Source organism: Arachis stenosperma, chromosome 2 (assembly GCF_014773155.1).
Source record: "Arachis stenosperma cultivar V10309 chromosome 2, arast.V10309.gnm1.PFL2, whole genome shotgun sequence".
Lineage (NCBI taxonomy): Eukaryota > Viridiplantae > Streptophyta > Magnoliopsida > Fabales > Fabaceae > Arachis > Arachis stenosperma.
Window position 1 is genome coordinate 95,054,480 of NC_080378.1, and position 13,171 is coordinate 95,067,650.

General features: G+C 34.2%; 2 protein-coding genes across 3 annotated transcripts; both read left to right on the top strand.

The window, feature by feature from the left end:
- The first annotated feature begins 992 nt into the window (after positions 1-992).
- Positions 993-7,042, top strand: LOC130961233 (uncharacterized). 2 transcript variants are annotated; one of them, XM_057886990.1, is made up of 3 exons: positions 993-1,204; positions 4,375-5,736; positions 6,741-7,042. In XM_057886990.1, exons 2-3 carry the CDS (start codon positions 4,399-4,401, stop codon positions 6,822-6,824), a joined length of 1,422 nt encoding a protein of 473 aa, XP_057742973.1. In that variant the 5' UTR covers positions 993-1,204; positions 4,375-4,398; the 3' UTR covers positions 6,825-7,042. The 2 variants fall into 2 exon arrangements, with proteins under 2 accessions (XP_057742973.1, XP_057742974.1); XM_057886991.1 differs by lacking the exon at positions 993-1,204 and adding an exon at positions 2,676-2,913.
- Positions 7,043-8,672: 1,630 nt separating this feature from the next.
- LOC130963207 (uncharacterized) lies at positions 8,673-10,934 on the top strand. The gene is made up of 2 exons (XM_057889343.1): positions 8,673-8,707; positions 10,394-10,934. The coding sequence occupies exons 1-2, from the start codon at positions 8,673-8,675 to the stop codon at positions 10,932-10,934; spliced, it is 576 nt and encodes a 191-aa protein (XP_057745326.1).
- The last annotated feature ends 2,237 nt before the right edge of the window (positions 10,935-13,171 follow it).

Consider the following 13,171-nt stretch of genomic DNA (forward strand, 5'->3'; position numbering starts at 1 on the left):
GGATCGGATGACTTTTCTCTCAAAAATCGAACCAAACCGTACCGCGAACACCCTTGTATTACATTCTAATTTAATGTTACTAATTAAATTTAAGATTAATTTATTCTTTTAACTTTATTAATTCACATTGTTTAAAAATGTTGGTTACCTATACTTTTTCATGTAAATTTTATTTTAGACTTTTTTTTATTGTAGAGAAAATTTGATTAGAGTAATTCAAACAACCTAGTGAGAAAATGAGGCATATTTTTATACAAATATGATGTGCTCTGAAATAAATTAAAAAATAAAGTAATTATATAAAATTCTTAAACGCTATTTCTTTGGAACTTAACAATGCTATTTCTTTGGAACTTAACAATGCGATATTATATGAAAATCAATTTTTTCATTAATTTTTTAGATGGTGTGATTTTTTCATATTAGATACATGATATGATTCCCAAAACAATCATTTCATAAACATAAAATGTATGTCACAAATACCAAAGAAAACATGTATATGTACTGCTTTATCTATTTATTTTCCTCAATGTTCTTAAAATCGGTTTGAACTGGCCGGTTGAACCGAGAATCGTTAGTAAACACAGTTTGGACAATAAACAAAACCGTCCAATTCAAAAATCGAAGTTAAATCTTTAAACCGGCCGGAAATCGATCGGTCGAACCCAATCGTGATCCGGTCGGTTTTTTAATTTTGCCAAAAGAGTGAAAAATGCGTTTTGCTTGGCCCCCAAATGGAACCCTAAAACTCTTTCACCCAGACACCCACATTGCACTCATGGTTCTGAAAATTGGACTGGACCGGCCGGTTCAACTGGAAACCGGCGATGCAAACAGTCCGGTCCTTCGCCTATAACCGTCCAAAGAAAAAATGCTGAAAAACCACCAAACCGGCCAAAAACCGGCCGGTTGGGCCGGACCGGTAACCATGCGGTTCGGATAAAAAAAACAGATCCACTCCCCTCGTGACCAACCCCCCTCTTCCCCCAATCGTTCATTCACTTCATTTGTCACTGGAGAACTCTGAACCAAAGGAACCCTAGCCTTCCATCAGTCTATCGTCGCCGCCGTTCGCAGCTCCTAAGCGCCGCCGCCGTCCCCAGCTCCTCAGCACCGCCGCTTCTTCCTCTTCCCCGTGTCCGGAACCCAGTAACTCGGCAGGTCCTCTTCATCTTAGCTGGCTTCTCGACACGGAACCCAGGTTAGTGGCTTCTCGTCTTCGGTCTTGTTCTTCAATTTTTGTTCCATTTTTCTTCAATTCTTCTTCGGTCTTGGTTCTGAAGTTTGGTTCTTCAATTCTTCTTCTTCGGTCTTCAGTCTTGGTTTGAACTTTGAAGTTTGATACTGTCTTGTATTTGCTGGTTGCTCTGTTACTCACTTACTCTGTCTTGTATTTGTATGTATGGTTCTGACTTCTGATTGCTCTGTGACTCACTTACTGTGTTAAATACTTAAATCATGTATATTAAAATAAACTTACTCTGTTATATGATCATTTGTATCAATCAGAAATGTTTGTTTTACGGTTTTAAATGGCAAAGTGATGCGACAAGTGGTTGTGAAGGTTGTGGGGTTGGGAGCCTAAGGTTCACTGGATTCCTTAGAGAACAAAGCAACAGAATAACATGAGTTTTTGGATCAATTTACACTGTTCGAATGCTGAAACAAGTACTAAACTACTAAAACCATTAGTTTTTGTTTTTGCTTGAATTTTAGAAGAAAGAGCAATGTAATGTATTCCTATTTATGATTCCATAAGACCAAGGTTAAATTAACAATTTAGGTAGAGTTGAGTTTTGTTTATGAGTAATTAAATGTACGAAACAGGATTAGGATTGCTAATTTCTTTTGTGACTTTCATTGTTTTTTTTTCCTTTGTTGTGCTGCCTGTTGTTGTTATGCTGCTCTTTTGTAATGGTTGTTGCTGAATGCTAAAAATGGAAATCAAATCAAATGCTGATTGTTGCTGAATGAGTAGAGTACAAGTTTAGCGTATAGGTAGTTGGTGATATGTTATGCTTTCTTATTCAATGATTACTTGTTTTGTTGATACCTCAACTTGGAAACAACACTAGATCCCGTTTATGGTTTGCTCAGCAAGAAGAATCTCTTGCTAAGAGAGCTCTCTTACAACAGATGAACGCAACGCTGTCTAAGATTAAACCGAAAAGGTCATCTTGCAAGGTTCAAGTTCATGTTCAGTTAGCATAATACCACAGAATGATCAACATTTTCTAATTGAATTAGCTCAACATTCTTTTGAAATTGATAATCCTTTGTCTCCTGTTAACCCTCAAAGTCAAAATTTAATATTTAGATATTTTTTTTTACTATTTAACTTTTGAGTTTGTATTTTGATAATATCATATAAATTTGGTTGATGTTTTTTGTGTAGTGTTTTAAATTTAGAAGATATTTTAGGATGTTTATTTATAATTTATTTATTATTTTATTCTAAAACGATTTTTCCGGTTGAACCACTGGTTGGACCGGTTAGACCAGTAAACCAGTGAACTAGTGATTAGAACGGTTTGATGACCGGTCCGGTTTTCAGAACCTTGCACTGCACACACACCCATTCTCGAGCCTCCCCTCCCTCCATTCTCACCTCTCGCTCTCACGGTCTCACCACGTTCAGTATCCCCCACGAGCTTCCGGCGCAACCTCCGTCTAGCCACCGTCGCTGTCACAAGGTCCGTGGAAGTCACTCACCTGCACAGACCCGTGGTGCTAGCTTTCTGTTCGCACAACAAGCTTTCCTTTCAGCCGTCAAAATCGCAGCCACCGCCAGCGCCAGTTGCCGTCGCGAGTGTCTTCCTGCCGGCGCCAGCTCTGTTCGACCCTTCTACCCCAGTCACTGTTCCTGTCGCCGCCAGCTCTGCATTCTTCTCTGTCTTCCACTAACCCTAGGTATAAACCTAATTTGTTGTAATAATAATTGTTGAAGTATGATTAATTGTTGGTTCTAACTTCTAAACCTTGCTGTTATTACTTGAAGTATGATTAATTGTTGGTTCTACATCATTTCATTCAGCAACACTATTCGTATACGGGTCAACACCCATTTGAAGCATTATTAAATGATTTTTTTGAGATTCTGCTAGAATTTTTATTTTTTTTTTGGATTCTGTTAGTGCTACTCAGATTGAAATTTAAATCATTAATTAGCTCTGCTCCTGTGGTGTATTATACTGTTTTCTTATTTTGGATTGAATCATTGAATAATTAGTTGATTTATTTCAGTTAATCTTTGTTAAAATTACGCTGATTTAGTTCATTGCTTAACCTTGTTAACCTTGCTTTAGTTCTCAAGTTGCTTGCTGCTTCAATTTAAAGGGATTGTGAATTTTGGTTTAAGCTGTTATTGAAGTTTCCTTCGTTTGGGTGTTCTTCAGTTCCCAGTGAAACTTAGCCTTTGATTCTTTAAGCATACACGTTCAAGTTATTGTTCTCAACAATGCTGATTCTTAGATATTTCTTTCTTTGTTGCTTTGTTTTAAATATTCCTATAGGTGTTGTGTTGTTGCTGTGTTTTAAATGTTCCTTTGATTCTTTGTTGTGTTGTTGCTGTGTTGTCTTTCTTTTTACTTGAATGTTTGTATTGATTAGCTGTCTGAGGACCTGCACACCGACTTGCATTCTTGCAATAAAGCTTTCCATGTTAAAACTTTTTGGCATACAAAATGAATGTGGTTTGATAATTTCTAATTGATATAACTTAGTGTGGGATGAGCTAGAGATTACTCTGAAGGTGTTGGGAAGGAAAGGAGGTTATTGAGCAATTGGAGAGTTGACAGTGCTAGCCTTTTTTTTTGCTATTAATCATTGTGCTGAACTTGTTAAAATTGGTTTGAAAACTCTGTTAATTTATCTTGTTAAAATTATGTTTGAAAATTTTGTTAATCTTAGTTAAATATAGTTGATTTTTGTTAATCTTGGTGTGTTTATTTATATTTTATTTATTATTTTATTATAAAACGGTTATTTCGGTTGAACCACGGTTGAACTGGTTGGACCAATAAACCAGTGAACCAATCACTAGAACAGTTCAATGACCGGTTCGGTTTTCAGAACCTTGCATATATTTCTACTTCTTCAAAAAGCTGCAAATTAACTTTTTAAAAAGTTAAAAGCTTTTCCTAAAATTGTGCCAAACACGCGGTGACTTTTCATAATCCAAAAGTCAAAAAAAGTAGCTTCTGCTACTTCCTAAACGGACTCATAATAACTTATGAAATATTCACGTGGTTTGTATGTTTTATTTAGGTTAGAATTCAGATTGTTGATTATTCTGTTTGATTTTGATCTCTCTTGGTTGTTGATTTATGTTTGATTTCTGTTTGATTTTGATCTCTCTTGGTTGTTGATTAGAGAGAGAAGAAGGTTGATTGGTCGATGGAGGTGGAGCAACCTAAGCCAAAGCCAACGCCGAAGCGGTTTGTGAAGAACCAAATCCCCGATTCCATCCTCAACGACGCAGCCCTCAACGCCGCCATCTCCGTTCTCCCTCACAACTACAACTTCGAGGTCCACAAATGCGTTTGGCGTGTTCTTTCCACCGGCGCCAAGCGCGTTGCCCTTCAGTTCCCCGAGGGCCTCCTCATGTACTCCCTCCCTCTCTCCGACATCCTCACTGCCTTCGCCGCCGTCGACCGCTGCTACGTTCTCGGTGACGTCACCTACGGCGCTTGTTGTGTCGACGACTTCTCCGCCGCTGCGCTCTCCGCCGACCTCCTCATCCACTACGGCCACAGCTGCCTTGTCCCCATCGATTCCACCACCATCCCCTGTCTCTACGTCTTCGTCGACATCAAAATCGACGTTTCCCATTTGGTTGATACCTTTAAATTGAACCTCGAATCTCGCGCCCAGAACCTTGTATTAGCTGGTACTATTCAGTTTGCATCTGCAATTAGGGCTGCGAAGCCGGAATTGGAGAAATCAGGGTTTAGTGTTTTGGTACCACAGTCCAAGCCTCTTTCGGCCGGTGAGGTTCTTGGCTGCACTGCTCCCAAGGTTTCATTAATGGATTCGTTTAGTGAGAATCCTGAGAATAGCGTTTTGGTATTTGTAGCTGATGGAAGGTTTCATCTTGAGGCGATCATGATAGCTAATCCTGGGATTAAGGCTTTTAGGTATGACCCTTACATTGGAAAGTTGTTTCTGGAAGAGTATGATCACGTGGGAATGAAGGAATCTAGGAAAGGTGCGATTTTGAGAGCGAGGGAGGAAGCTCGGAATTGGGGTGTTGTTTTGGGGACTTTGGGTAGGCAAGGGAATCCTAAGATTCTGGAGAGATTGGAAAAGAATATGAAGGAAAAAGGGTTCTTTTATACTGTTTTCTTGATGTCTGAGATTAGCCCTGCAAGGATTGCATTGTTTGAGGACTCCGTGGATGCTTGGATTCAGATTGCTTGTCCTCGGTTATCGATTGATTGGGGTGATGCTTTTGGGAAACCAGTGCTCAATCCCTTCGAGGCAGAGATCGCGTTGGGGGTGATACCTGGCTGGTGGGAGAAGAAGAAAAATGTGTTGGTGGCAAAGGTGCAGGAAGGTTGTGAAGATGGTGGTGTAAGTTGCCAGAAGAGTGGTGATTCTTCTTGTGAGTGTAGCTGGGGAGAAGATGAAAATGGAAATGGAAAGAGCGATTTTGGTGGTGAATATCCAATGGACTATTATTCTCAAGATGGTGGGGAGTGGAATTCCTCTTATGTGAAGAAGTCCTCTCGTCCTGTAAGCAGAATTTCTGTGTCTTCGGTTGCTACTAGTGCCATTTCTCAGCAGTCTTAAACTTTCTATAGGTTATAGATTTCGATATTTTGTTAGTTGCTGGATATTGGCTTTTGCCTCTAAACAACATTGGATGTTTAGGGAGAAAACATAGTATGATGTGATACAATACAACACATCATCTCATGATGTGCAATTTGTTGTTTTACTAGTGTTAAATGGTGCGATGCACAGTTTTATATTTAAATTTGACACGTTGAATCGAAAATATTTTATAATAATAAATATTCAGATATACTAATTGATCCTAATTATATTCTAACAATCAAAGTAGTTAAAATGTACTCAGTGAGTACTCTAAATTTATACCCACTTTTATCAAATAATAACTCCACTCCTTGAATTCTTGTTAGCATAATATATATACACAATTTTAGTCTATAAATACGCCAGCAGCGCAGTGCTTGCAACTCATATATAAAGCCATGGAGTCCGTACATCTAATTCAGAAAAACAATTTGAGTAAGTGCCTAAGAATTTAGTTTTAACATTTTATGTAGTGATCTAGATCATAAATGCCAATTGAAATACAAAGTGAACTACCATGAAAAAGGAAATAACTTCTTAGAAAATCATGACTGTTGAAAGAGTAGAAATCTGTTGTATAGCTAGCTACTCACTACATGAGAAGTAATCCTAATAACTGAAAATTTAATCCATGATGGTGATGGTGAAGAAGGCATACAAGGCTTGAAAGTAAAATGCTTTTTCCAGAAATCTTGTGTGTTGTGAGTTCATTTCTCTGTCAAATATATGGTTTTCTAGTTAGTGGCTTTGGCTTTTTCTATTGAATAAAATACAACATAGATGTTCATTCAATAATTCTCCTTTTTGCGTATTGTGTGTTTGATGGGTTATTGTTTTATCATAAATATAATTAGACTTTTTGTTCTTTCTATATATGCTATTTCTTTCTATTACATCCTGATCCTTATATTGGGATACAGTGCATTCAAGTTGCAAGGGTAAACTACAATATGGTGAGCAGACTAATAAGAGTGATGCTGATGAAGGGCTTAATGGTAATATGAGATCAGGATTCACTGATAGCCCCGACAAAATTATTATTACTCCTAAGACCTCTAAAAGAGGTTCCCAGCCTAAAGGGATTTTCAAGAGTCCTCCTTGCCCGGCCAACCGCATAGGGTTTAACTCTGTTCAGAGTTGCTCTAAGAGTGCCATAGCATTTTCACAGCAGCAGATGCACGATGTAGAATGTTTGACAATGAAACTCACAAAGGAATTGAAGTCAATGAAGGAAATTGTGGATGACATGTTACGATCTGAGTTCTGTCTAAATACATCACTGAGATATAAAGTAAATGAGGTATGATAATCCGAAACCTATTATCTTAAAGGCTTTTGCTTAAATATTGGAAATTTGAATTGAAGCCTTGTTATATCCTTGTAGCTCGCATGAAGCTTATATCAGTGCTCTGATGATAGAAAAATGAAAAAAAGAAGAAAATGCTATGATGGCTAAATATGGTAGAATTAATCTCTATGCTTGTATAATTGGTAAAACTATGAACAATTCTTGTCTTGGTTACATTTAAGAGTTATTTTCTTTTTTGGTGAAGCATGAGGTCGAAGGCTGAAATTCCTGAAAGGAACACAAGCTTTATCCTCTAAAGGATCAAATCGTGAAGTTAGAGCTTGCATAGTACATTACAAATAAACATCTCAAATAAAAATAGTATTTTTTATAAACAAATAAAAGGCCAACTAATCAAAGTTTCGCTTGGAAGTATACATTTGACATTTTTGGAATAGGTTTATACCCTCGTTGAAAAATTTTAGAAGCTTTAATTCGAGTAGTTGTTCCATGAGAATACTTTGTATAGTATATATGGTGTCTCTTGTGTGTGCTTTGCAACACTAGATTAGTTCTTGTAGATCTTGCTTGTTCTGCAATCTGGAAAGAGGGAGGAAACCAAATCTTTATGGCAATGTGCTATCTATGCTGCAATTCTAATGATAGATTTTGACAAGCAAGTTTGTGATATTTGTTGGATCTTTCATCTTTGGCCTCTCTATAGTGTAACACACATCACACATGATCTTACCAGAGGATTTTCTGTTCTAAATGATTATTTAGGCTCCTTTCGTAAAGCTCTGTCTTCATTACAGTAATTGTTATTGTAATTGTAATATCTTCCCTTCATGTTCTGTGGCTCATGACACACTCCTTCTATGATTAGTACTGAGCAGATTATAGTGACTTCAGCTTTTGCTCTTGCTATTTAGGGCTGGAGCCATACTTGTCAATTGATGTATTTTGATATTTGTTGTTAATTATCGATAATTGATTTTTCAGGCAAGAATGGCTGTTAAAAATGCCACAAGAGCTGAAGAAGCTGCAAAACGAAGCTTGTCTTTCATGGCAAGGGATTGCAACCGTTTCTGTAAGATAATGGTATGTTCTTCTTCCTCGGTCATAGTATTAATAGACTTGAAGCTCCTGATTTTAAAACAAGTTTATATGGTTTTCTATTTCCTTTTTCATGTTTGATTCATTATTGGATCCTTGATTAAATGCAGAAATTAAGTGAAGGTGGTCCTCCAGCGGCCCAAGAGGTAGTGCGAAAAGAAAGGAAAAAGATAGCATTTGCCGATGAAGCAGGTGGAAGATTGTGCGAGGTCAAGCTCTTTGAGGATGATGTGGTGTCTTTGCCAGATTCCAACTGAAAGGAACAACGCTTTAACGTTCCTTTCTCTTTATACTGAATTATTTGTCAGTCCCCACTCCCAGTGACAAGTTTAACTGGGGAGCATCCGAAATTGAATTCATTTGATTTGCTGTTGTAACAAAGCTGAGATAACTCAAATTTTACATGAGGAAATCCTGTATGTTTGTATGTAAAAAGTAACTTTTAATAATGTCTGAATACTCATTACTCAATACTCTCATGAGGTTAAGAATGATACTGTTCCAACTGCTGCAAGTCCATATTTTTCTATACAAAAATGCTTGCAAACTCACTGCAATGAGATCAAAGCTACGAATTTTTAATTTGTTTGTGTTGAAGACGCCAAGTGGCAATGGGAGATGAACAATGGTGGTGATGGTGAAGGAATAAGGGCTTGCAATTTGTCCTAATAATTTTAGAGATGACTAGATGAGTTGTTTGTTTTCATCTATCTTTTCTTCCATCTCCCAAAATATAAAGGCTGATAGAATATAATTCACAATCGAAATAGTTATTATTCAAACCTACAGTAAATCAAAATATTATCGAAATATACAGAGTAGCATAATGTAGGAATTATTCACTTCAGTTTTGGATTGGCTCATTTTCCTTATCAATTGAAAGCAGGAAAAGATTCTGCTTTCTTTTTACATCCTTTATTTCTACTTTATATCCCATCTACTTCTTCATGCAGCTGCCATGCTCTTTCTTTGGACTTAACTTCTCTATGTGATGTCATCCATTGTTGAAGCATCAATTTCCATATATTCACAGCACCAGAATTTAACAACAATTAATGCGACCTAGGCATGCTGATGCTTAAACAAGTTCCTATTCCAACCAAAAAACAAGACCCTTGTTGCATAACAAAGTTTACAAAGCTACATAGTTTTCGGAAAACATTAAGGACAATGTTTGCGTTTCTGTTTCTTATTTATTTATCTTAATTCTAAAAATAAAATATAAAAATGAAAAATAAAATTTTATTATTTTCACAATTTTTTAAAAAATTTCTGAAAATAATTGAAAAATACATAATGAAAATTTAAACCAAACAAGTACTTACATGCTAATCATCCGGTGCAAGTTGAACTTTACTCTGAAGTCTATTTTTATTTATTTTGGACTTGACTTTAAACTGAAGTTTTGGATCTGAGTAAGTAGTAACTGAAGAACTTGTGCGGTTAGATTTGTTGTCGATCTCACATGGCACTAACAACATTCCTATACTTTGTCCATAGTAAATAACTTTTTGGTGTAAGTAGTATCCATCATAATTCATCATTTAATCTGTAATTATTTATTATAATAATTATTTTTAAATATTATGTCTCAAATTTTTTCTTATATATTTAAAATTTTAAATTTTGTCTCCTTAAAATTAGAATATTTAAATTTAAATTTAAACCAAACAAAATAAAAATAACAAACTAAAATTAAACTCTAACTAAATTAAAATTAAAATAATACTATTAAAATTAATTTTTTCGATTTTAAGACGGATATATATGATTTTTTTATAATAATAAACATAATTATTTTTGGTTGAGTTTAGAATGTGTTAAAAAATTATTTAATATACAATTTTATAATTTTAGATATGTTAATTAATGTATACAATAACACTGTTGAACATTAGCCTAACAGTCACGTTTGCTTTATGACAAACAATGTTTTCTTTTTCTTTGAGTATAAGGAGATTTTTATTTTGGAAAAGTATATGGAACAAAAGGTTACTAGCAAAAAATTAAACAAAACCACATTAATTTATATTAATAATTAATTTTAAATTTTTTAAATTTAAAATTTAAAAAATTTAAAATTGATTAAGTAAACCTAATTGAAACCTATAAAAATCTTCATCTTTTCTCTCACATTAACCTACCCACCTCTAACAATCACACATACAGACTTCTTCCATTCTCCCCTCCCACCTCGAATTTCGCTTCCGCAAGCTCAAGTCTTTTCCGGCCACCACCCACCGCGCTGCTGTCAGAAAATCAACAGGGGTGTGTCTCTTCACCTTCCGATTCTTCGTATAGGAGAAATGGGTTAAAGTCAAAATCTAAATTTGACTCTGTTTCATCTAGTTCTGGTTCTTCCAATGGGTCTGAAGAGAGTTCATTGTCTTCAATGTTCAAACCAGCGAAAAAGGGTAACAATAATAATAACAAGAACAAAGTGAAAGTGAAGAATTCTGGTTCGGCGTCTTCACCTTCTCCTTCGCCACCTCGAAGAGCGGGGTGTTTCTGGTGCTCTCCGAAGAAGGATTCGAAGAAGAAGAGCAAGGAGGTTGATTGGAGTGTTCTTGGTTGGGACAAGGATGATGAGTTGCTTTCGGATTTGGGAAGCTTCTCGAGCAAGAAACAGCTGAAGATTCTTAAGAAGGCATTGAAGGAGGAACAGAAGATTAGCCACATCATCATCACGATGTTGCTCTCTGTGTTTTGAGATATTAGGTGTCGTTTTGATGATTAAAGAGACCGCAAATTACACAATTATAGAAATATAAAAAAAACATTCATTTAGTATGAAAAAAAACATCCTAATACTTAACAAAAGAAATATCCAGTTATATTTTAGCAAAAATAATTAAATATCTATAAAATTTAAAAAAAAAATATGAAATTCTTAAAGAAATAGAGACATTCACATTTGGAATATAAAAAAATTCGAAAAATATATAAAAAAGTCCATTTAGTATGAAAAAGAAACATTCTGATATTTAGCAGAAGAAACATCCATATATATTAACTCGTAGAGATTTCGGATTCACCCAAAGATATTTGGCTGATTTTTTGCTAATACTATTTTAGTTTCCTAGCATTGTTCTTTTATTTTATTTGTTTTGTATGTGTAGTTCAAAAAATTTGTTTAACAACCTTGTTTCTGGACTTTACTGTAGAAGAAATGCTATATATTATATTGAGCTGTTCCCAAACCAATACAACAAAAAAGAAAATAAATTTTTTCTTATTATTTGTGTTAAAAAAATATTTATGTTAAAAAAATATAAGCACAAATTTGATGAATTTTAGATGTGTACTAAAAGTATTTTATAAGTTATCTTAATATTTTGGATATCTTAAAAAATTATTTATGTAAAAAAGATATAAACACAAATTTGAATGAATTTTAGATGTGTACCAAAAGTATTTTGTGTTTTATATGTCTTATTATTTTATATGTGTTATGAATAGGGGTGGTAAATGGAGAAATCTGACCTATTCCGTTCTGTCTCGCTTAGTGAGGCGGTCCTGAATTCCTTTTCTGCCTCGTCTAGCGGCGAACTGGCGGGCTAAGTCCGTCAAATTTTTTTTTATCAACCATTAAATATTAAACAATATATATAATTTCACAACCATTTCAATAAATTTATAATTTCTAAAGAGATAAAAAAATTATAATTTTTAAATTCACAAACATTAAAGTCTTTATAATCATAAATATGTAATAAACATAATTATAAACCAAATTGTTTGAAACAAAATAATAAAATCAATATTGTCCAAAGCAAAATAAATATTGTCCAAAATATATAATTAAACATCTTCAAGTTTATAATCAATCAAACATAAAGCATAATTCAAAATATAACTTAGAACATCTTCAATTATCATTTTTATCCTCTTGTAGATTAATAACATCATAAAAATTTATAAAAAAAAGATCCTGGCAAAAATAAAAAACGCCTAACCCGGAGGGAACGCCCACTCCGTCCTGTCGAAACCCGCCAAAGCCCATGGATTAGGCAATACGGATTAGACGGGCTTTTTAAGTTTAGTTGTCTCAAATTTTCAATCCAACCTACCTTTTTTGACAAGTTAAGCGAACCGGTCCAGTGAGTTACGCAGGCCAGTCCGATAAATTTTGCCCTATTTGCCACCCCTAATTATATATATATATATATATATATATATATATATATATATATATATAATAAAAATAAAAATAATAATAATAATAAAAAATACAAACAAATTAATCATACGAGAAATACCATTAATGATTTGAAATGTTAATATAATGTTAAATATCAATTTTTATTAATGCCTATGATAGTACATGTTCTTTGTGAAACTAACGAATAAAATAATTGAAGGTGCAGATTTTGTGAAAAAAAAATCTTAAATTTTTGTAAATAGTAAAAAGTAAAACTAAAAAACTTAAATAAAAAACTAAAACTATAAATGAATGATTATTTACTTTGTCAAAAGAATAAAGAATCGCAATTATAAACCACATAATAATAAAGAGCACTAAAATACAATAACGAATATTAGTAGTTACACATAAAAGTAAAATAACGTGAATAGAGCAACTTGAATGACTAATTTTCTAAAAAATGTAAAATATAAAAAATAGTTACTTACCGATGTTAAATATTTGTATTTTTTAAATTTAAATTAAATAAAAATATTAATAATTGTTAAAATTTAAGAAATATAATTAAAAAAATTAAAAAATAATATAATAAAATTATTAAATTTAAAGACTGTTCTTGCAAGGATATTATTGCCGAGCTATATGTCGGTTCCTTGTTGATCGAGGTGAGTTCGGTGATCTTGGTTGGGTAGGTTGTATTCTCGTGAACTCGGACCCGAGCGTAATACCTGCAAAAAGGACTCCAACGCCCAAGTCAGTGGAAGAATAAACTAAATAAAGGATATAAGTGATAGTAGGTGTAG

Excerpts from the sequence above, each read along its gene's own strand:
- LOC130961233 (XM_057886990.1), top strand. The coding sequence starts at position 4,399 with ATGGAGGTGGAGCAACCTAAGCCAAAGCCAACGCCGAAGCGGTTTGTG. Across the intron at positions 5,737-6,740 it reads TGAAGAAGTCCTCTCGTCCT|TGCATTCAAGTTGCAAGGGT; the intron begins GTAAGCAGAATT and ends ATTGGGATACAG.
- LOC130963207 (XM_057889343.1), top strand. The coding sequence starts at position 8,673 with ATGTCTGAATACTCATTACTCAATACTCTCATGAG. Across the intron at positions 8,708-10,393 it reads TTACTCAATACTCTCATGAG|ACTTCTTCCATTCTCCCCTC; the intron begins GTTAAGAATGAT and ends TCACACATACAG.